Raw genomic sequence first — 25,273 nt, 5'->3', positions numbered from 1 at the left:
TAAAACTAACACAATGTTGTAAAGCAACTATAGTCCAATAAAATTTAATACAATTTAATAAAATTGAAAAATAAAAAGGGGAGTGGACCCAACTCAATCCCATCAGCTGCCTGGTCTCAGCACTCACACTCCAGGGGGAACTTAATAGATATTGTCCCTCCTGAGTCTGGGTGGTTGTCTGACTAAACTGAGGACACTCACCAGTGTGAGAGGGGGAGATCATTCCTATTTCTGGATCCTCAGAGACAGGGAGCAAGAGGCAAGCCTGAGGCTATGGCTCCAGTGCTGGCAGTGAAAGCAGCACCATCATATATGAATGGAGGAGGAGCAGTCAGTGTTTGACTGAATTAACAGCCTTTTCATCAGAATCAAGCAAAACATGTTTCTTTGCCTTCCTTTCCTGTTGGACTACAGTCTTCCATTTTCTTTGCACAGGTTTATTCTTTCTTTTTTTCTTTTCTTTTTGTCTTTCTAGGGCCAAACCCACGGCATATGGAGGTTCCCAAGCTGGGGCCAAATTGGAACAGTCACTGTATCCTACACCACAGCAATGCAGGATCCGAGCTGCATCTGCAACCTACAGCACAGCTCATGGCAATGCCGGATCCTTAACCCACTGAGCAAGGTCAGAGATCGAACCCGCAACCTCATGGATGCTAGTCAGGTTCGTTAATCACTGAACCAGGACGGGAACTCCAAGCACAGGTTTATTTTGATACAATAACATAAAAGGCTATATGTAAGGTATTTTACCTTATTTTTCTTCCCATTTATCAAATACATCTAGCTGCAAAATTGTATTGTAACTTAAGGATACATTCAGGCTATTTTGCTCCAGAATCTAAAGGCTATCGTGACCATGCAGCATTACCAAAAAACAAACAAAAAACCCAAAACATTTCCCATGGATTCATGACTGAAAGTCTCCCAGTTTTGGAGAATGCTGCCTACAGGGAGGGCTACAAAGGGAACTGAATGAAAGCCCAGTTCCATGCTGAAGGGGCTTTGTTTTCAGATGGTTGCAGCAATGAAATCCTTTCTAAGCATCTTTGCCACAGTCACCAGGAAGTTGAATCCCCAATTGCCAACTCTTAACAAGACAATCATAGATAGATAGATAGAGGCAAACAAGAACAAGCAAAACCAAAAACCAGATCTCCAGGCCTTTAAGCCAGGCACATTGTTAAGATTGCCAAGTGATCTAAGTACAAGTGCATTGCTTTTCTTTTTTTTTTTTTTTGTCTTTTTACCTTTTCTAGGGCCACTCCCCATGGCACATGGAGGTTCCCAGGCTAGGGATCCAATCAGGGCCACAGACGCTGGCCCACACCAGAGCTACAACACCACCAGATCCGAGCCGCATCTGCGACCTACACCCCAGCTCACGGCAACGCCGGATCCTTAACCCACTGAGTGAGGCCAGGGATCGAACCCGAATCCTCATGGTTCCCAGTTGGATTTCATCCACCACTATGCCATGACAGGAGCTCCACAAGTGCCTTTCTTTAGTGAAGTCACTCACCAAAAGATGTCTTCCAAGCCTAAAACCATCTCTTTGCTGCAAAACTAAGCACTGAAGTTCTTCGGCAACTTGCAAGGGCCGCCCCTGGAACAAAGAGACCAGGCAGCTGCTTGAACTCATCCATAGGCTCTCAACACTGGCAAGGGGCCAACCAACCATGGGCAAAAGTTCTGTCTGGATTTATCTCCCAGCTGGTTTGCTGTATTTGTTACTGAACAGGGTTCTTTTTGCCCAATTCCACCAAGTAAGTAGATGGAGAACAAATCTCAAACCTGCCTCCTTAAAGGCAAGAGACTCGGGGTGTTTACAGGTAAAGCAGCAGGGCTATCTGAGGTGCAGGGAGGGTGGGGATGGTGATTGGAAAAATGTGCGGTAATCGTGGTTCTGCACAAGCCTCTGCTTATTCCAAAAGCACTAATAGGACCCTCATGGATGCACAGTTGAAGAGTTAACAGTCCTGGGAGTTCCCAGTGTGGCTCAATGGGTTAAGAACCCAGCATGCTCTCCCTGAGGATGTGGGTTTGATCCCTGGCCTCACTCAGTAGGTTAAGGATCTGGCATAACCGTGGCCTGTGGTATAGGTAACAGATGCGGCTGGGAAGTGGCATGGCTGTGGCTGTGGTGTAGGCCGGCAGCTTTAGCTCTTATTTGAACCCTAGCCTGAGAACTTCCATATACCGTGGGTGCACCTGTAAAAAGAAAAAAAAAATAGTTGTTCCATCCAGTCTTAACCAGCTCAGTTGGGACTAGACACAGCCTACTCCGAGTTCCTGGAAAACAGCTCAGGCACACATCTTATTGCCGAGGCTACATGCTTCTTGGAGCCTTTTTGTAGCAACGATTAAAGTGACCTTGATTAGGAGTTCCTGTTGTGGCCCAGAGGTAACAAATCCAACTAGTATCCACGAGGATGCGGGTTCAATACTTGGCCTCGCTCAGTCGGTTCAGGATCCAGTGTTGCCATGAGCTTCGGTGTAGGTCAAATGTGGCTTGGATACGGCATTGCTGTGGCTGTGGTGTAAGCCAGCAGGTGCAGCTCCGATTCGACCTCTAGCCTGGGAACTTCCATATGCTGCAGGTGAATACAAGTTAAGGATGTCTCTTGAAAATAATCCTTGTAAAGTTACCTGAAGGTCGGGAGGGGCAGGGCCATGGACTGGCCCTCACCTCAAGTTGGCAACAAGGAGGGGAGGAGGTTGTTATGAGTCTGTCCTCATTTTGTAGACTTTCACTCTCTACGTCCAGGCCTGGGACTGCCTAGGAAGTAATTAGCGCTTGTCCAGTGTTAGAGAATAATCTCTGTTCTATTCCCTTCCATCTGGACCCCTCTTCAGACATCAGTCCGTTACAGCTGAGCCACTCTGAGCATCATCTTTGTTCCCGCCCACAGTCAGTCCACACCACACCAGGACACAGCTTGGTCATCTTTAGATCTTTTTTTTTTTTTTTTTTGTCTTCTTGCCATTTCTAGGGCCGCTCCCATGGCACATGGAGGTTCCCAGGCTAGGAGTTGAATCGGAGCTGTAGCCGCCGTCTATGCCAGAGCCACAGCAACATGGGATCCGAGCCGCATCTGCAACCTACACCACAGCTCACAGCAATGCTGGATCCTTAACCCACTGAGCAAGGGCAGGGATCGAACCTGCAACCTCATGATTCCTAGTCAGATTCGTTAATCACTGAGCCACAACAGGAACTCCATCTTTAGATCTATTTTGTCCTTAGATCTATTTGCAGAAAGTTCTGGCTCCTTGATCACTGCACTGAGTTCCGTGTATGAACCAGAACTTTATGTTGGTATCTTTGTGGACGGTGCCCCCCCTCAGTGCCCCTGGTGGCCCTCGAGCACACCAGGAATGGCTGCTCTCTCCTTTGGCTGTGCTCCGTGGCCTGACCCCCCTCTATGATTAGAATTCTTCTTGCTTGTGTCCTTTGTGTTGCTGGCTTGGTCCCAGTACCACGCATGGTGAATGTGAGGCAGGGGGACCACACAGTCCCTTTGGCAAGAAGAGTATCTTTCTGATTAGGTCCAGGCTGAAAAGGCTCCCTTCCCCGTCCCATCCTTCCTCCGCAGGCACGAGGGCACTTCTCTAAACGGCCAACAAGGGCTGCCTCACCCACAGCAGGCATCAGGTTTATTCCATTCCAACACTGCTCACTGTTAGGCTCCCTTTCTTCTCTGTTTGAGCATCTGTGGAACAGCAGGAAAGGGATCAAGGGCCCCTCCCTTCCGGAGGAAGGTGCCCTTTCCCATTCTTGTCTAGAAATCGCTAGATTCCCAGAAACAATGACCTATATTAGCCCTTCTCCAGCGATCTGTGGTGGAGGACCAGGTTTCATCAATTTGTGATTTGTTCCGGATTAAAATTTTTGTAAAATAAATGTGAATTACTAGAAAAATGAAATACAAACAAAAAATATAAGCCCAATGCTCACGTGTGTGAATGGCAGCAGCATCCAGTTGCTATAAAAGCTCCTAAACGCTGACTGGCAGTTCCGTGCTGACCCTGTCACGGGCGGAGCCCAGCGTGGGGGGCATTGACTTAACCCCAGAGAGCTGCTCAAAAAGGACCCATGGCTTCATTCAGCATCTGTATCTCTTCTGGACATTTTTAGATTGTTTCCACCTTGAGATACAAAACGAGAAAGGAGAATAAGAAGCAGGCGGAGAAGAAGGGGAAAGCCACCCAAACAAGCTCTGCTGGGAGACCTTCCCCGTGGTTCCTCCCCCAAAGCCACTCTTTCCCCTCCTCACCCCTGCATCCCAGCGCCCACAAAGCCCACAGAACCGGGCGCTCATCCAGCGTCCCCTGTAGCCTCCCTCTGGACCCCAAGGAGCTCTCCCGGCGGGTGCGGTGCTCAGTGGACCTGGAGCTGGAGAGGTGCCGGCAGCAAGCAGGCTTCCCAGTGATCAAGGAGAAGGAGGAGTCATCGCTCTCGGCATCAGAAGCGGATTCGGATGCTGACGAGTGGCCCGAGCCCACTCAAGAGGAGTGGAGGCAGGTGCGTGTGGCCAGGTGCTACTCCCTGTGATTTGGAGGCATCTGGACTGACCAAGGGTTTCAAAAACCGGAACCAGTCTCCTCCTCCTGTGTAAATTCAGAGTGGGGGTTTTCCCCTGCCCTTTTCTTTTTCTCCCTGAGGTTAGAACACCCCAGAAGGCTATTAGTATTTGCCTCATGACTCATATACTTTAGAGTTTTATAAAAGAAAGGAAGATGTAGATAGGGGCTTTATTGCCTAAGTAAACTTGGCTTAGTGCCCTAGCATCTTTGGGGTAGGAAAGTAAGCCACAGTTTATATATGGCACATATGTCCTATTTCTGACACACGTACAAATTTCTGACATATATAGACATATGCATAGTATATGTTTTTTTTTTCTTCTTTTTTTTTGGTCTTTTCAAGGCTGCACCCAAGACATATGGAGGTTCCCAGGCAAGGGACTGAATCGGAGCTACAGCTCCAGGGATACACCACAGCCACAGCAATGCGGGATCCGTATAGCATCTGCAACCCACCCAAAGCTCACGCCAACGCCAGATCCTTAACCCACTGAGCAAGGCCAGGGATCAAATCCGTGTCCTCACAGATTCTACTCTGGTTTATTACCCCTGAGCCATGAACTGCATCACATGGCCACCCATAGCTGCAAGGGAGTCTGGGAAACACAGTATTTAGACAGGCGCATTACCATGCCAAACACCCTCAGTGAGAGTTCTGTTAGCAAGGAAGGAGATGGATTTTGAGTAGGCACACACAGTTCTTGCCAAGGCAGCTGACTCTGGCAGCCAAATGAGGGACCATTTCACTGGGGCGAGATTATGGCAGGGTGACTGTTGTAATCCAGGTGGGAGATGACGCAGGTGATCTCACATGGTGTTAATGGAACCACATGAGCTTGCTTTTGGTCAACCATTTTTGATCTACAAAAATGGCAACTTCTCAGGCTTGACTCTGAAGAAAAGGAGAAGTTACCATATGGCACAAGGGAAATCTACTCAATACTGTCTAATAGCCTATACCAGAAAAAAACTGAAAAGGAATGGAAATTTACTTTGCTGTGCATCCAAAACTAACAAAACTTTGTAAGCCAACTATACTCCCAATTTGTTAAAAAATAAATGAAAAATAAATGAAACATTGTACATAAAATTTTTTTAAAAAGGAGAGATTTCAGAATTGCTTGAGCTAAAATTAGCAGAACTTGCTCATCGTTTGGATGGAGCGTGGTGAGAAAGTGGAGGAATTGCAGAGGCTAGAAACAGAGAAATAGTGAGTTTGGACTACATACTCCCTGAGTCACAATCCAGACGTCACCATCAACTTAGAACTGAAACTTTAAAATGTAGGTCTCTCCTTGTGCAAAATATGACTTAATAACAATGCGCTGATGTTAATCAAATGGAGTTTTTCTTAAAAGACAAGTATCAGGTGTCAACAACCGCAGTACATCCAGTTACTTCATGAGTTGAATAAGACTATCAGTGTTTTCCTGAGTAGTCAAAGTAGAGTAGAATCTGCATTGCTAGAAAAATTGCTCGGCTCTTTTGCAAATTCTTTAAACTTTGGGGCAGTTACTTCAGGAAGAGCCCAAACGCACTTTCCCAGGACCACATCTGGGCCGTGTGAATGCTGAGTAGAGGCTGTCTTGCCAGTCCCAGGACATCTGCCTTGTCTTTGGGACAAAAGTCCAGGAGCCTGGAGCACAGGTGCTGCCTGAGGAGTTCTGGCTGTGGTCCAAGCTTCTACCAGAGCTGCTCCCTTTTTGTCTGTTTCAGGTGTTAAGTTTCATATATGATTTATTATCAAGACAGTGGATACATACTTGTCAAGCAGTGTGCACACAGACACACTCACGTTGTAGGCAATAAAAAATTCTGGCGAGTTCCCACTGTGTTGCAGTGGGTTAAGAATCTGACTGCAGCAGCTCGGTTGCTGCAGTGGCATGGGTTTTATCGCCAGCCAGTGCAGTGGGTTAAAGGATCTGGTGTGGCCATAGCTGTGGCATAGTTTGCAGCTGTAGCTCAGATTCAGTCCCTGGCTTTGGAACTACTATATGCTGTGGGTGTGGCCATTACAAAAAAAGTTCTGGAACCTCAGTGGTCCAGAATAGAAATGTATGCCAAATATTGACTGCATGGAAATTTACTCATTTTTATTCAGATAGTTTCCTCTTCATCGTCTCTCTCCTCCTCCTTCCTCTTTCCCTAGGAGTGGTTCTGACTCCCTGACTAGTTTCTAGAAAGGAACTTCCCCCCACCACCCCCAGAAAAGAAAAGAGCCCATGTCTCATCTCTCCAGGTGGTGGATATACTGTGGAGTGACCCCATGCCTCAGGAGGGCTGCAGGGCCAACACCATTCGAGGAGGCGGCTGTTATTTTGGACCTAATGTGACAGAATGGTTGCTACAGAAATACAACCTGCAATTCCTGATCCGCTCACACGAGTGCAAACCCGAAGGCTACGAATTCTGCCACGGCCGCAAGGTGGGTGGACCTCTGGGCTCTCACCCTCCTGGGTGTGGATGAACTGATACTCTCGGCGCCTCACATTCAGCTGTGTCTTGTAGTTGTTATCCATTTACTCCAAGCGACTGGGTCCTTTATGTCATTTATCCTTGAATTTCGGACTCAAAAACTGTTTAAAATTTGATTTAGGCAACTACTTTCGCAGAGAGGAAAGTAAGAACAGATAAGGTCCCATTTCATGAATGGAAATAACAGCCCCATCTTTTCCCAGCCACCTTGTTCACCATCCCAAGTCTCAAAGTCTATGACAAGGTAACAGGATCTCTGTTCTGTGCCCCAGGCAGGGACTCGGGATTGCTTGTCTTCTCAGTAGCGTCATTAACATCCCATCTAAATCTTTGGGCATCTTCAAATCTTAGGATGTTCACTTAGCCTAATGCACCTCGGATGAGCGTGTTTCCAAGAATCCTAACTCTGCAGGAGAATTACAGCTTTACATGCTGGGAAAAAGGGTTGGAGATCAACTAAGATAAGAAATGTTTGACGGGAATGTTAAATAGTTGCCTAAGCTTCTTTACTGCAGCACTTCTGAGAACCCTTTCTTTCCTATATTCCTTGTAAAGCTCCAAGAAGAGATACAATAGCTAGCTTCTCCCATTGTACTGACAAGGGAGACACTTTTTTCACAGAGCATCTCAGAAGGCCCAACACTCTGTAGGAAGCTCTGCTCTGAGGCTTCACACTAGCTTTAATAATTGGTCTGCCTACTGGCTGGAATGGCCAGCCCAGCTTATCAGACTTCACTTGCCTCTGAGTTGAACCAAATGCAATGTTTTCCATACCTCTGCTATGTCTCCTTGCGATAAAAATGTGAAGAACACATAATACAAATTAAAAAAAAATTAATGTGAAGAAAATATGTGGGTGTCCTATCAGAATTCAAATTTTTATTACTTGAGTCACAACTCCTGTCCTATTAGCATTAATGACTTAAAAAATAATAATAATAGACAAGGTTAAGGAGGAGCAGCCCTGAAAGCGGGTTGAGCCCTATAGGACTGTGAAGAGTGCACCTGAGTGCCTGTCTCTTCTGTTTTGATTTAGGTGTTAACCATCTTTTCTGCCTCCAACTACTACGCAGTCGGCAGTAACAGAGGTGCCTATGTCAAACTGGGGCCGGCCTTGACCCCTCACATCGTGCAGTTTCAAGCTAACAAGGCCACCCACACACTCACCATGAGGCAAAGGCAAGACTTTTCATTGAATGATTTTCACAAAACCAGAATCCTAGTGTTTGTGGAATCTTTGAAGCCCAAATGTCATTACATTTATCCAAATTCTAAGTCAGAATCCAAAATTTAACTATATCCGCTGTAGCATCTAGGATAGACCTCATAAAGGGTTCTTCTTTCTCTTCCACACTCTCTGAAATCCCTACCTACCCATCGTGAATGGAAGTGACCAATGTGTCTCCTGCAGGAATCATTCTCAGTGGGATGCCTTGGGTGAAAGTCCATGTATCAGACCACTAAACCTTTCCAGGGTCACTCTGCTATTTTTCTCTCATCTGAAAGTGTTTGTCATACCCCATCAATCACAGACAAAGCTTTTCTCACTCTCTGGGAGGATTTGGCACATGGATTTCAGTGCACACACTTGGTGACAATGCTCCTTTCTACCTGAGACGGAAGCATATTATATCCCTTCGATGGCTTCTGTTGAGACGATTCAGAGCTCTCACCTCAGTTGAGTTCTCTGTACCCTAAGTGCTGTTTTTTTTTGGCCACACCCTTGGCATTTGGAAGTTCCTGGGCCAGAGATCAAACACGCACCACAGCTGTAACCAGAGCCACAGAAATGACAGCAGCAGAATCTTAATGCACTGAGCTTCGAGGATCCTCACCCTAAGAGTTGTTATAAAGAATTCATACATTGTTTCTCAATGAACTGATGAAATATACACAGTGTGGCAAATTTCAGATTTCTAGTTGAGATAATTATGGAACAGAGGTCAAATCAGCTGGCCATTGGTTATACAGCTAATAAGGGGTGAAATTTAAGCCTTGACCCAGGCAGTCTTATGTCAGAACCCACGTACTTAACTCTATGATACTGCCTCCCACGGAGAAGATGGCCCCGGTGTATATAAGCTGCTAAAGGATACTGTTGTAGTGCTGCTGAACAAAGCTTCTTTAATTATCAGACAAACTAAATGATAAATCAAAACAAAGCATAGATCTAGTGGGAAAAGAACCCAGTGATACTGAGCATCTGCCTTGTGTGCGTGCTATAAAAGTGCATTATTTTAAATCGCTCTAGAATTATTGAAGACTCAAGAGTTATTAGACACTCAAGTGATGACACAGTCAAGGCCAGCATCACTCAAAAAGAAGTATTACATGAAAATCGAAACTCATCAAATGATAGTCAAACCTACTATGCAGCAGAATCGTCTCTGGAGCTTTATTAAAAAATCAGCTATCAGAGCCTCATGCCAGCCTTCCCAAACTAGAATCTCCAGGGTCATCTAGAATCTCCCAGGCACCTAGAATGCCATGACTCCATGTGAGATTTAGGTGTCGTCACTACAAAAGAAATCACTGTGGGGAATCGTATAACTAACGTATTTAATGCCGTATTTACAGAGCACTCAGCTTGTTGATATATTCATTGATTGCATTAAAGCAAATATAACATCCCCTGATTTACCCAGAAGTCACTTGTCCAACAACTTCAGCTTTCCAGACCATAACGGAGAACTAAGAAGGAAAGGGGGGAAGTGTCTTTGACCAACCATCATTGATGCCTCAGTGTCCATAAACTCAAGACCATGTTTTTCCTAGAGGAACCCTCATTCAGAATCCATTTACTTTTGGTTTAAATCCACTAAACTCAAGACCATGTTTTTCCTAGAGGAACCCTCATTCAGAATCCATTTACTTTTGGTTTAAATCCACGTCTCCTGATAATACTTTCACCAGCCTGGAGTCTACCTGTCGAGAGTGATTCCTGGCCCCACCCCTTATTAGCTCTGTGGCCTTGGGCTAGTGACACAGCAATGGGCCTAACAGTGGAACGTACCTCAGTGGGTGTTGGAGGATTAACCAGATGATCCATGTGGAGCTCAAAATGTGCCGCTTGATATCGGGGCAGAGAGCCCTGTGCAACCAAGCAGTTTTCAAGGACGTTGCTGTACTCCAGCCCTGCGGGATAAACCATCCATGAACACAGTTTACTAGAATAGTTTAAATGCTTTGCCAAACCAGTGGTTCTTAAACTTCTGAGGAGTCGTATACTTCCTACAGCCTCTGATAAAAAGCAATGAACTCTCTAGAAAAAGCACATACACTCACATATCTATGAAATTTGGGGTGAGCTTTAGGCAGCTCACACTTTTCTGGGGGTCTATGGAGACCATCATGCTAAGTACTTTAAACTTCAAGGAAGAATTTCATCACGATTACAACTTTTTTTTTAAGGGAAGTTCCCAGGCCAGGGGTTGAATCGGAGCTACAGCTGCAGCCTCTACCACAGCCACAGCCATGCCAGATCCAAGCCGCATCTGTGACCCACACTGCAGCTCACAGCAGTGCTGGATCCTTCACCCACTGAGTGAGACCAGGGATCAAACCTGCATCCTCATGGAGACTAGTCGGGTTCATTTCTGCTGAGCCATGACAAGAACTCTGTTTTTTTTTTTTTTTTTAACTTTTAGCACTTGAAAAGATAGGTTATCTGGTCATCATTTATAGAATGGCTGCTTCCTCAAGGACACAGGACAAAGAATACACTTACCTTTTATCTCTTTTTATATTCTTGTTCATCCAACTACAGATATTTATTGAACATTTCTTTGGGGCTGAGTACTGCACCCGGCATTATTTGTTGACCCAGTAAGAAGAAGGAAACTAAATGAGGGTTGTTTTGGTATTCATAAATCCTGCCTTGTAACTGTTTAACATAATAAATTACAAGGAGAGCATATGATTATAACAGATCTCACTTGTGAAGTGCTTTCTAGGTGCCAGGCTTTATTCCAAGTGCTCTATGTGAATTTACTTCATCTTCACAATAATCCTATGAGCTAGGTACCATTTTGTCCCTATGTTGCAGAGGGAGAAAATGAGGTACAGTGTAATGAGATAACTTTATCGCAAAGGAGGTGTTTCTCTAGAACTTCTGCTGTAACCACTGTCCTGCACTGGGAAGGGCAGCAGCTTTCCCCAGACCCATCTTACCTGTGCACAACCCAGCAAAGCAGGGAGCACTAGGGAGAAAGAAGAGATGCAGCTCTTTCCTCAAAACCCGAGAGCTCTTGGGAGCTTGAGATGTTAAGAGAGAGAGAAATGGAGTAAACACCCACGACTGTTTCTTCTCTGCTAATTTTTTGTGTGTGTCTTTTTGCCTTTTCTAGGGCCCCTTCCCTCGGGATGTGGAGGTTCCCAGACTAGGGGTCTAAACGGAACTGTAGCCGCCAGTCTATGCCAGAGCCACAGCAATGCGGGATCCGAGCCGCATCTGTGACCTACACCACAGCTCATGACAATGCCGGATCCTTAACCCACTGAGCAAGGCCAGGGATCGAACCCAAAACCTCATGGTTCCCAGTTGAATTTGTTAACCACTGAGCCATGACGGGAACACCTCTGCTAATTTTTTTAAATGTTCATTGTCTTTTTCTTTTCTTTTCTTTTTTGGTCTTTTTAGGCCTGCACCTGCAGCATACGGAAGTTCCCAGCCTCGGGGTCGAATCAGAGCTGCAGCTGCCAGCCTGTGCCATAGCCACTCTGGATCCTTAACCCACTGAATAGGGCCGGGGATCAAACCCCGTGTCCTCATGGATACTAGTGGGATTCATTACCGCTGAACCACCACAGGAACTCCCTAAAAATGTTCTTTTTCATCTCCTGTCCCAGGATTAGCAGAGTAGAAGAGTCAGCTCTGAGAGCCCTGCAGGAAAAGTTCTTTGCCTATTCCTCAGACCTTCTTGTTGAATTTAAGAAGCATGATAAAGATGACACTGGTAAGACTAAACGAGTAAAATATTCATAAAGGAAGCTGGCAAAAAAAACAAACAAACAAAAAAAACAACCCACTCTGTCTCACAGCCATTAGCAAATAAATATTTGGTGAAGGACCAAATCATCAGAAGACCTCTTTGATGGAGTCAAGGGAAGAGGGACAAAGCCAGAAGTAGGCAAAAAGTTGACAGGAAATGGGTTACAAGAGGAAGAACGAAAGAATAACAAAAGATCAATGATTTGGTTTCTCACCATGAAGTGTGTGCCACTCTGTTGAATGCTCTATCATCCAAGTTGGAAATTTTGTCTTTTCTCAACTCAGTGGAATGTCTAGCAGACATCGATTCCACGCAGCCCTCCCAAAAAATAGCCATAACTGTCATAAAGCCATAGCACTATCTTTTTATACACACAGAAACAACCAAGGCTGAGTATATGCGGGTGTCTATTTATAGATTTAGATACATGTATAATATATGTTTTTTATATTGTTTACAAGACTCTTGTGCCACTTCCAGTAATATTGCCAGATTTGGCAAATAAAAACCTAGAATTACAGAGAGACAAGAAATAGTTTTTCAATATAAGTATGTCCCATGCCATATTTGGGACATACTTATGCTTTGCGGTCTGTTTGAGATTCAGATCTGCTGGCCGTCCTGTATTTCAGGTGGCAGTCCTACTTTCTAGCCATTTCTACCATGACCAACAAAAACAGTGACAGCATGTCTATTACTTACAGATAAAAGAATGTCAGGATAAAAACCTGAGTGCTGGAGTTCCCGTCATGGCGCAGTGGTTAACAAATCCGACTAAGAACCGTGAGGTTGCGGGTTCCATCCCTGGCCTTGCTCAGTGGGTTAAGGATCCGTCGATGCCATGAGCTATGGTGTGGGTTGCAGATGTGGCTCGGATCCCTTGTTGCTGTGGCTCTGGCGTAGGCCAGTGGGTACAGCTCTGATTCGACCTCTAGCCTGGGAACCTCCATATGCTGTGGGAGCGGCCCAAGAAATGGCAAAAAGACAAAAAAAAAAGTGAGTGCTGTTGGGCAGGAAACCAGAATTATAGGTGATGAGGCAACAGGTTAGCTCTTTCTTACAGGTCTAATCACACTGAGTGACTGGGCAGTGGCCGTGGAGTCTGTGTTGCATCTGGGGCTACCCTGGCGGATGCTGAGGCCACAGCTGGTGAACAGCTCACTGGATAACAAGCTGGAATACAAGGCCTGGCTGGGGAACGTGGCCAAAAAACAGCTGAGCCACCAGGTAAGGGTGTGAAAAACGGTGGATGAGGGCCTACTGGGGACTGGATAGCCCCTTACGGAGAACCCTGATTCAGAAACAACCAAATGTTGAGCACCCCAAAGGGAAGATGAATGGAACAACCACTTATGGCATTTCTGTGTGTCAGACTTTGTGTTCTGTGACCTACCTATGTTGCCTGGATTTATCCTCAAAACTACCCCAGGAGGTAGAGATAATTAGCAGCACCATAACCCAAGAGAACATCCCTCACAGGTTTTAGATACCTGCCTCGGATAATAGAGCTTCTAAGTGTTAGAACTGGAATTCAAACCCAGGTCTGACTTCCTTGATGCAAGGCTGCTCCCCACACGTCAAAAGGTATTTGTTTAGTAATTACGTGTGAGAAATGTATGTGGCACCTTGGGTTCTGGGCTTTAAAAAAAAAAAGCTTTCTTGGAGTTCCCGTTGTGGCGCAGTGGTTAACGAATCCGACTAGGAACCACAAGGTTGCAGGTTCGATCCCTGGCCTTGCTCAGTGGGTTAAGGATCTGGCATTGCTGTGACCTGTGGTGTAGGTTGCAGAAGCGGCTTGGATGCCGCATTGCTGTGGCTCTGGTGTAGGCTTGGCAGCTACAGCTCCTATTCGACCCCTAGCCTGGGAACCTCCATATGCCATGGGAAGCGGCCCTAGAAAAGAAGAAAAAAAAAAAGCTTTCTTGCAATATAATTCATGTATCATGCAGGTCATCCACTTAAAATGTAGAGGTTGGTGGGTTTTAGTACATTTGCAGATCTGTGCAGCCATTGCCATGGTCAATTTTAGAACATTCACCATGGGCGAGGTACTGCTTAAACCATTAGAGTACTTAGTCGGCCGAAGGGGGTGGGGGTGAGGGGAATCGGAAAACATCTTTAGGTTCTCTCAAGAGTCTTATTGTTAAGGTTGATTGTGTGTCAATTATACATTAGGAGAAGCCTAAACCTAAGAGAAACGATAGAAGGAAAATGAGTTTTTTTCTTGCAGAACATACAGTCAAGTTTGCTGGAAACGCTATACCGAAATCGATCCAACTTGGAGACGATTTTTAGGATCATAGACAGTGATCATTCAGGTAAAGGCGCTCATTGTCCTGTCACTTCTGACACCTAACAAGCCTTTGACCTCCCCCCTTTTAGTCTCCTTGCTGATTATTTAGCTCTCAAGCCCTTTCAGAGCAAAATTAGTGGTGATGCTTGAAAAAAGGCAGAAACTAGGAAAATACTTGTGCAATATGAGCTGTTCACATAGAAGAGGGGTTGGATAGAGAAGAATGAAGACAAACTGATGAGAATGTCTTAGAGAATTATTATTAGCTCTGATGTCCCTTATCGTTCTATCAAGACAGCCACCAAAGGAATGAAGAGTATCTAGAACAGAAGAAAGGCTTTTGCAGTCTAAAAACCTCTTTAAAGGTTTTTTTTTTGTTTGTTTGTTTGTTGTTATTTTTGACTGCCCTGCAGCATATGGAGTCCCCAGGCCAGGGATCAGATCCCAGCTGCCATTGCAACCTACACAGCAGCCATGGCAAGGCAGGATCCTTAACCTACTTTGCCGGGTGGGGGATCAAACCGATGTCCTGGCACTGCAGAGATGCTGCCAGTCCCATTGTACTACAGTGGGAACTCCCAAAGTATTATTTTTAAATTTGTAAAATGTTTAAATAATTAGATTCATGAGGAGTTAGAAAAAATGTACAGGGAGGTTCTGTATACCTGCAGCCTGCTTTCTCAATGATCCAATGGCCTTTTCAAATATTATCACTTTTTTGGAGATATAATTTACATACCATACAGTTTGCCCATTTAAATTGTGCAGTTCTGGAGTTCCCATTGTGGCTCAGCAGTGATAAATCCGACTAGTATCCATGAGAATTTGGGTTTGATCCCTGGCCTAACTCAGTGAGTTAAGGATCTGGCGTTGCTGTGAGCTGTGGTGTAGGTTGCAGATGCGGCTTGGATCCCGTGTTGCTGAGGCTGTGGCGCAGGCCAGCAGCTGCAGCTCTGATTTGACCCCTGGTCTTGGAAGCTCCATATGCCGTGGGTGTGGCCCTAAAAAGACAAACAAAAAAATAAAATAAAATGTGCAGCTCTGTGCTTTTTTTGGTGTATATGCAAGCTTGTGTAACTATTATCACCATCTAATTTTAGAACATTTTCATCACCTAAAAAGATGTGCCCATTAGCAGTGAATCCCTATTCCCTGCTCCTTCTCCACCAGTCCCTGGAGAATATTAACCTTCTTTCTGTCTCTATGAATCTGCCAGTTCTGGACGTCTCATAGAAACAGGATTGTCTGACATACTGCCTCTGGTGTCTGGCTCCTTAGCCTGTTTTCAAGGTTTACCCATGTTGTAGCATGGATCCGTTTTTTATTTCTTTTTAGACCTGGATAATATTCCATTATGGATATGCCACATTTTGTTTATCCTTTCATCAACTGATAGATATTTGGATGGTTTCCACCTTTTGGCTGTTATGCATAATGTTGTTATGAACATTCAATTACAACTTTGTGTGTGAACATATGTTTTCACTTCTCTTGGATGTATTCCCAGCAGTGCAACTGCTGGGCCATGTGGTAAAACTATGTTTAACTTTTTGGGGAACTGCCAAACCATTTTTCCGCAGGGGCTATATCATTTTACATTCCTGCTGACAATGTAGGAGGGTTCCGGTTTCTCCACATCCTCACCAACACTTGTTGTTTTCCATTGGAAAATATTTTATAGCCATCCTACTAGGCGTAAAATACCTCATGATGGTTTTGATGTGCATTTCCTTAGTAACTAATGGTGTTGAGCATCTTTTCATGTGCTTGTTGGAAATTCGTATATCTTCTTTGGAAAAATGTCTATTCAAATTCTTTACCTGTCTTTTAATTGAGTTTTTTTGTTTTGCTTTAGGGCCACACCTGCAGCATATGGAGGTTCCCAGGCTAGGGGTGTAATTGGAGCTGCAGCTGCCGGCCTACACCACAGCCACAGCCACGCCAGATCTGAGCCACGTCTGTGACCTACACCACAGCTCACGGCAATGCTGGGTCCTTAGCCCACTCAGCAAGGGTGGGGATCCAAGGCCAGGGATTGAACCCATTCCTCATGGATACTAGTCAGGTTCATTACCACTGAGCCACAATGGAACTCCTGCGTTGTCTTTTTATCATTGAGTCATAAGAGTTCTTTATATATTTTAGAATTTGGGCCATTATCAGATATACGATTTGCAAATTTTTTTCTGATTTTATGGGCTATCTTTTCACATTTTTTGTAGTATCTTCTGATATACAAATTTTTTTTAATTTTAAAAAAGTCCAATTTATCTTTTTTTTCTTGTCGTTTGTGTTTTTGGTGTCATATCTAAGAAGATGTTGTGTAACTGAAGGTCACAAAGATTAGCACCTATGTATTCATCCAAGAGCTTTAACAGTTTGAGCTCATAGGTCTTTGATCCATTGGGAATTAATTTTTGTTCGTAGTGCAAGGTAGGGGTCTAGCTTCAATTTTGCCTGTGGGTAACCAGTTGTCCCCTACCATCTGTTGAAAAATTATTATTTTACCATTGAATGGTCTTGGAACCATCATAAAAAAATCAAATGAGGAGTTCTCATTGTGGTTCAGCAGGTGAAAAACCCAACTAGTATCCATGAGGACGTGGGTTTGATCCCTGGCCTCACTCAAGGGTTAAGGATCTGGCATTGCTGTGAGCTGTGGTATAAGTTGCAGACACAGCTAGGATCTGGTGTTGCTGTGGCTGTGGTGTGGGGGGGCAGTTGCAGCTTCAATTCAATCCCTAGCATGGGAACTTCCATATGCCATGGGTGTAAGCCCTAAAAAGACAAAAAGAAAAAAAAAATCAAATGCCCACAGATACATAGGTCCAAGGGCTTTTTATACACAGAATAAATAAGCATGTGTTTAGGATGATTTACTGCAGGGTTTCTCAGCAATGGCACTACTTACATTTTGCCTTGAGTAATTCTTTCTTTGGGGCCCCACCCTGTACCTGTTAGGATGCTTCATAGCCTCTCTGGCCTTTACCTGCTAGATGCTAGTAACACCCTAGCCGCACCCCAGTCATGACAATCGTAATTGTCTTAAACCATTTCCAAATGTCCCTAGAAAGAGAGGAGCAAAAATTGCTCCCAGCTGTGATCTGGTGATCAAGTGGTTTAAATGAGATCTTCTTGGGAATTTAAGATCTTCTTGGGAGACTAGGCCTTAGGTGTCTTTCTTGAACAGTAGGGAGCAGGTGTCCTTGCAAGAATGTCAGAGGAAGTGAGCACTGAATACTAGACTGACTCACTAAAGTAACTTGCTGTCTCTGATAAGGGTTCATCTCGCTGGACGAGTTCAGGCAGACTTGGAAGCTGTTCAGCGCTCACATGAACACTAATGTCACAGACAACTGCATCTGTGACCTTGCCCGAAGCATCGACTTCAACAAGGACGGCCGCATTGACGTCAATGAGTTCCTGGAGGCCTTCCGCCTTGTGGAGCAATCCTGCTCAGAGGCCGATGCCTCAGCTTGCCCTCAAGCCACAAGCATTAGCAGTGGTGACCACAGCAGCTCTGGCGCACACTAAGGCCAGCCTGGTCTCCAAGGTGCCTTGGAAGTGATGCCAGGCTCATTGCAAGAACATTTCCCTTATTCTCCATTGAGCTATGGAAATTTATGCGGAGAATTGGCCTACCCATATGCACCTGTATATTTGGGGATAAAGGGTGAGGTTACAGTGTGTGTATATTTTGAAATACATAGGTGCCCTAGCCCCATCTCAGAATTTTTGCCAGGTAGGACCCAAGCGTAAATATTTTAAAATTCTGAAGTCTACCCTAGTTAAGAACCCCTGATAATTCAGCCCCTTCATTGTTTCCACTGAATACTTTTTACTGTTTTTATTTTTATTGCTTTTTAGGGCCCAACCCACAGCACATGGAAAGTCACAGGCCAGGGGTCTAATCAGAACTATAGCTGCTGGCCTACACGACAGCCAGCAATGCAGATCCAAGCTGCATCTGTGACCTATACCACAGCTCACAGCAACACCAGATCCTTAACCCACTGAGCAAGGCCAGGGATTGAACCCAGGTCCTTATGGGTACTAGTCAGGTTTGTTACTGTTGAGCCACAACAGGAACTCCTACTTATTGTTTTTATAATGTCTTACTGGTAAAGTTATAAAATATGGTGTAATCCCATGACCCAAACATATGGGTTCTTTTCAGTATTTACTTTTGCTTATTATAACTATTATGTTTATATAATTTAATGTTCTGCTTTTTTATAAGCACTAATCTATGTTGCTACATAGTCTTCATGATTATTCATTTAATGGCTACATAATTTCAAATGGATGCAGTATAATCTAGCCAGTCTCCAGCTGTTAAACACGTGCATTGTTTCCACTTTTTTATTATTATAAATAACATTGCAGTTAACAACTTCGTGCATATAGCTTGGTTCATAAAAATCTTTTTTTTTTTTGGTCTTTTTGGGGTCACACCTGCAGCATATGGAGGTTCCCAGGCTAGGGGTCTAATCTGAGCTACAGCTCCTGGCCTACACCACGGCCACAGCTACATGGGATCTGAGCCTCATCTGTGACCTACACCACAGCTCACGGCAAAGCCAGATCCTTAACCCACTGAGTAAGGCCAGGGATTGAACCCTTGTCCTCATGGATGCTAGTCGGGTTTGTTAACCACTGAGCCACAGTGGGAACTCCTCATAAAAATCTTTTGAATTATACATTTTCTTAGAATAGACTCTCAGAAATGGGATTCCAGAGTTCCCATCATGGCACAGTGGAAATGAATTCGACTAGGAACCACGAAGCCTTGCTCAGTGGGTTAAGGATCCAGCATTGCCATGAGCTGTGGTATAGGTCACAGATGTGGCTCAGATCTGGCATTGCTGTGGCTGTGGCATAGGCCGGTGGCTATAGCTCTGATTAGACCCCTAGGCTGGGAACCTCCATATGCCATAGGTGCAGCCCTAAAAAGGACAAAAGACAAAAAAAAAAAAAGAAAAAAAAAGAAAGGGGATTTGTTTGTCAAATGTTTATAAAAATATGTCCTGCATACAGAAAAATCAATACAGAAACACAGGCCCTGAATGAAGCTTTAGGCCATTAACAGATATTTATGGGACATTCCATCCAAAAGCAACAGAATACACATTCTCCAGCGCACATGGAACATTCTCTAAGATGGATCACATCCTGGGCTACAAATCAAACCTCAGTAACTTGAAAAAAATTGAAATCATATCAAGCATCTTTTCTGATTACAATGCTGTATGACTGGAAATCAACATCAAGAAAAAAACTACAAAAATCACAAACACGTGGAGACAAAACAACATGCTACTAAACAACCAATGGATCACTGAAGAAATCAAAGAGAAAATCAAAAAATACCTAGAAGCAAATGACAAGATATGACACTCCAAAACCTATGGGGTGCAGCAAAAGCCATTCTAAGAGGAAAGTTTATAGCAATACAAGCCTACCTCAGGAAACGAGAAAAGCTCAAATAAACAACCTAACTTTACATCAAAAGCAGATGGAAGAGAGAAGAACAGACAAGACCTAAAGTTAGTAGAAGGAAAGAAATCATAAAAATCAGAGCAGAAATCAATGAAATAGAAATGAAGAAAACCATAGAAAAGATCAATGAAACTAAAAGATGGTTCTTTGAAAAGATCAAAAAAATTGATAAACCCTTAGCCAGACTTATCAAGAGAAAAAAAAGAGAGAGGACTCAAATCAATACAATGAGAAATGAAAAAGGAGAAGTAACAATGGACACCACAGAAAATACACAGGATCATAAGAGACTACTATATGCAACTATATGCCAATAAAACAGAAAAACTAGAAGAAATGGACAAATTCTTAGAAAAGTACAATCTTCCAAGACTAAATCAAGATGAAATAGAAAAGATGAACAGACCAATCACAAGAACTGAAATTGAAACTGTGATGAAAAAACTTCCAACAAACAAAAGTCCAGGACCAGATGGCTTCACAGGCAAATTCTACCAAACATTTAGAGAAGAGCTAACATCTATCCTTCTGAAACTATTCCAAAAAATTGCAGAGGAAGGGACACTCCCGAACTCATTCTATGAGGCCACCATCACCCTGATACCAAAACCAGACAAAGATACCACCAAAAAAGAAAATTACAGGCCATTTTCACTGATGAACGTAGATGCAAAAATCCTCGACAAAATACTAGCAAACTGGATCCAACAATACATTAAAAGGATCGTACATCATGATCAAGTGGAATTTATCCCAGGGATGCAAGGATTCTTCAATATCTGCAAATCAATCAGTGTGATACAGCACATTAACAAACTGAAGAATAAAAACCATATGGTCCTCTCAATAGACGCAGAAAAAGCCTTTGACAAAATCCACCACTCATTTCTGATTTAAAAAAAAAAAAAACCCTTCAGAAAGTGGGCATGGCAGGAACCTACCTCACCATAATAAAGGCCATATATGACAAACCCACAGCTAACATCATTCTCAATGGTGAAAAACTGAAGGAATTCCTACTGAGATCAGGAACAAGACAAGGATGTCTGCTCTCGCCACTACTCTTCAACATAGTTTTGGAAGTCCTAGCCATGGCAATCAGAGAAGAAAAAGAAAAGGAATGCAAATTGGAAAGGAAGAAGTAAAACTACCACTATGCGGATGACATGATACTATACAGAGGATCCTAAAGACTCTACCAGAAAACTGTGAGAGCTCATCCATGAATTTGGCAAAGCCACAGGATACAAAATTAATACACAGAAATTGACTGCATTTCTATATACTAACAATGAAAGATCACAAAGAGAAATTAGGGAAGCCATCTGTTTACCATTGCATCCAAAGAATAAAATACCTAGGAGTAAACCTACCTAAAGAGACAAAAGACCTGTACTCTGAAAACTATAAGCCACTGATGAAAGAAATCAAAGATGACACAAATAGATGGAAAGACATACCATGCTCTTGGATTGGAAGAGTCAATATTATCAAAATGACTATACTACCCAAGGCAGTCTACAGATTCAATGAAATCCCTATCAAATTACCAAGGACATTTTTCACAGAACTCAAACAAAATATTTTAAAGTTTGTTTGGAAGCACAAAAGACCCAGCATAGCCAAAGACATCCTGAAAAAGAAAAATGGAGCTGGAGGAATCAGGTTCCTTGACTTCAGACTATACCACAAAGCAACAATCATCAAAACTGTATGGTACTGGCACAAAGATAGAAATATAGATCAGTGGAACAGGATAGAAAGCCCAGAATTAAACCCACGCACCTACAGTCAACTAATCTATGACAAAGGAGGCAAGAATATACAATGAAGAAAAGACAGCTTGTTCAATAAGTGGTGCTGGGAAAACTGGACAGCCACATGTAAAAGAATGAAATTAGAACACTCCCTGACACCATACACAAAAATAAGCTCAAAATGGATTAAAGACCTAGATATAAGACCAGATACTATAAACCCTTAGAGGAAAACATAGGCCAAACACTCTCTGACATAAACGACAGCAGCATCTTCTCAGATCCACCTCTTAAAGTAATAACAGTAGAAACAAAAATAAACAAATGGGACTTAGTTAAACTTAAAACTGCACAGCAAAGGAAACCCTAAACAAAACAAAAAGACAACCCACAAGAATGGGAGAAAGTCTTTGCAAATGAAGCAACCGACAAGGGATTAGTCTCCAAAATACATAAATACCTCCTACTGCTCAATACCAAAGAAACAAACAACCACATCAAAAAATGGGCTGAAGATCTAAACAGACGATTCTCCAAAGAAGACATATGGATGGCCAAAAAACACATGAAAAGATGTTCAACATCACTCATCATTAGAGAAACGCAAATCGAAACCACTATGAGGTACCACCTTACACCAGCCAGAATGGCCGTCATCAAAAAGTCTATAAACAATAAGTGCTGGAAAGGGTGTGGGGAAAAAGTAACCCTATTACACTGTTGGTGGGAATGTAAATTGGTGCAACCACTGTGGAAAACAATATGGAGATTCCTCAGAAAACTAAAAACAGAATTGCCATTTGATCCAGCAATCCCACTCCTGGGCATCTATCCAGAGAAAACCATGACTCGAAAAGACACGTGTTCTCCAGTGTTCACTGTAGCATTATTTGCAATAGCCAAGACATGGAAACAACCTAAATGTCTATTGACAGAGGAGTGGATCAAGAAGATGTGGTACATATATACACAATGGAATATTACCCAGCCATTAAAAGGAACGAAATAACGGCATTTTTGCAACATGGATGGACCTAGAAATTATCATACTAAGAGAAGTCAGTCAGACAATGAGACACCAACATCAAATGCTATCACTTACATGTGGAATCTAAAAAAAGGACACAATGAACTTCTTTGCAGAACATATACTGACTCACAGACTTTGAAAAACTTAATGGCTTCCAAAGGAGACAGATTAGGGGGTGAGGGGATGTACTGAGGGTTTGGGATGGGCATGTTGTAGGGTTTGGTTGTGATGATTCTTGTACACCCATACATGTAATAAAATTAAGTAAAAAACAAAAAGAAAGAAAGTAAATTAGTAGTTGTCTGGCCTGGGGCATTAAACTGCTCATGGTATCAGGTTTATTTATGGGATAAGGAAAATGTTCTAAACAAATTTTGGTTCATCGCACAACTGGGAATACACTAAAATAAAATGAACTGTATACTTTAAAAATAAAAATAGTATGTCCTTTTAGTGAAAGTTGTCCAGCAACAATTCCAGAATCATCTTTCCCCCCCTCCTGCATTTCAAGTGCCCCCTTCCTCATGTTCTCTGTGGTCCTGAACCACCCTGTGATGCTCCGTGTTTTAGAGTCCATTGAAAGGTGATCGGAGGGGCAGTAAGGAACAGAGAAAGTGAAGAAGCTTCTGAGGGAGAAAATATTTTTGTTTGGTCAATTTTGTTACCAACAAAGAAACTACCATTAACCTTGGTCAAAATGGATGAAACAGCAGTTTCGTGGGAAGCATTGTCATCTGTGCAAATGTCCACATGCACAAGCCAGGTCACCTGGGGTAATGGGCTGATCACCACTGGACAGAGGTGGGAGGGGCACCTGCCATTCTCAGATGACATATAACAAATTGGACATGGATTTTATTTTCACTTTTATATCATGATGGAAAAATTGCAGAAGGAAAACAATAAAAAAGTCTCACAATTCACAGAAAAATAAATAAATAGATGTCCTATAAGACTCACATGATAATGGAGGCTGAGACGTTCCACTCTCTATTTCAGTCAGCAAGATGCAGATGCAGGGAAGTTGATGGTGGGCTTCCACTCTGAGTCTGAAGGTAGGACAAGACTGATGTCCCAGCTTAAAAACTGTCAAGCAGAGAGAGAATTCTTATTCAGCCTTTTATTCTATTCAGGACTTCAATGGGTTAGCTGATTCATGCCCCCCACCCCCCGGCCACTGGGGAGGGCAGTCTGCTGTGCTCCACTAATGCCAGTGTTAGGCTCATCCAGAAACAACCCCCAGATACACCAAGAAGTAATGTTTAACCAAATATCTTGGCGCCCCAGGGCCAAGTTGATACATAAAATTAATCATCACAGTGTGGGAGTTTCCATCGTGGCTCAGTGGAAATGAATCTATCTGACTAGTATCCATGAGGATGTAGGTTTGATCCCTGGCCTCGCTCAGTGGGTTAAGGATCCGGCATTGCCACGAGCTGTGGTGTAGGTCGCAGATGTGGTGTGTGGCGCAGATCCTGCATTGCTGTGACTGTGGTGTAGGCTGACAGCTGCAGCTCCAGTTCCACCCCTAGTCTGGGAAGCTCCATAGGCTGCAGGTGTGGCCTTAAAAAGACCAAAAAAAAAAAAAGTTCAATCTAATCATCACAGGTGTGAACATTTTAATGGCAGGTAGCTTTTCAGAACTGAGCATCCTAGTTTCACCATGAACTCATGAACTTAGAGGGCAGTCATTTCTAATTTTTGCTCAAGGCGAACAATGGCGCTTCCATGCTATTTTAATATGCATTTCTTTGATTAGTGTTTCCGGTACCTCGTTTTATGTGCCAAGTATGGAAATTGAGGTCCAGATGCATATGTGCTCTAGTTAAGACCAGAATCCCTGGTCCACGGCTCCTGCCCGTGCCTTTTCCAGTTTTTTTCAGGACAAGAGCATCTATTTGGTTTGACTCTAAGTAACCCCTGGTTCTCTTGCCCTCTTTCCTTGTTTGGCAAACAGACCGTAAGGTGGCCCTGGCCCCCAATGACGGCCTGCCTCTGGGCGTTCACGCCTTTGTCTGAATCCCCTCCCTGTAAGTTCTGGCAGGACCTGTGACTTGCTTTTGATCAGTGGAGTATGGCAAAGGTGATGAGGTATTACTCCTGTGATTACTTCACATGATATAACATGCCGTGTTAGCAGCATAGAGCAGGCGATTCTTTGTTGGTCTGAGGAAACAAGCAGCCATGTAGAGAAAACCCACACGGCAAGGAAATTTGGATGACCTGTAGGACCTGCAGACAGCTCCCAGCTGATGGCTCCAAAAAGCCAGGGCCTCCAGCCATCCAAGGAAATACATTTTTTTTAGGGCTGCACCTTCAGCGTATGGAAGGTCCCAGGATGGGGTTTTAATCGGAGCGGCAGCTGCTGGCTTACACCACAGCCACGGCAACACCAGGTCTGAACTTGCAGCAATGCATGATCCTTAACCCACTGAGCAAAGCTAGGGATGGGACCCACATCCTAATGGATAGTAGTCAGGGTTCGTTATCACTGAGCCACGATGGGAACTTCCAAGGAAATAAATGTTGCAAACAACCTGAATTATTCTGGAAGCAGAATCCTCCAGGTGTAGTTGAGCCTCCAGGTGAGAATGCAGCCTGGCCAACACCTTGACTGCGGGCTAGTGAGACCCTGAGCTGA

The 25,273-nt window shown here is 43.7% G+C and overlaps 1 protein-coding gene across 1 annotated transcript in view; it reads left to right on the top strand.

Annotated features, from left to right (window-relative positions):
• Positions 1-18,182, top strand: part of PPEF2 (protein phosphatase with EF-hand domain 2) — a 47,734-nt gene extending 29,552 nt beyond the window's left edge. Inside the window, exons 11-17 of the mRNA XM_047799416.1 lie at positions 4,139-4,525; positions 6,827-7,012; positions 8,099-8,241; positions 11,911-12,017; positions 13,117-13,280; positions 14,284-14,371; positions 17,627-18,182. Of these exons, the coding sequence (XP_047655372.1) occupies positions 4,139-4,525; positions 6,827-7,012; positions 8,099-8,241; positions 11,911-12,017; positions 13,117-13,280; positions 14,284-14,371; positions 17,627-17,880 (1,329 nt within the window). The 3' untranslated portion in view covers positions 17,881-18,182. The remainder of the gene's footprint in view (positions 1-4,138; positions 4,526-6,826; positions 7,013-8,098; positions 8,242-11,910; positions 12,018-13,116; positions 13,281-14,283; positions 14,372-17,626) is intronic.
• Positions 18,183-25,273: the final 7,091 nt, after the last annotated feature.

This window comes from Phacochoerus africanus, chromosome 10 (assembly GCF_016906955.1).
Source record: "Phacochoerus africanus isolate WHEZ1 chromosome 10, ROS_Pafr_v1, whole genome shotgun sequence".
Lineage (NCBI taxonomy): Eukaryota > Metazoa > Chordata > Mammalia > Artiodactyla > Suidae > Phacochoerus > Phacochoerus africanus.
This window is presented reverse-complemented; position numbering and strand designations above follow the sequence as displayed.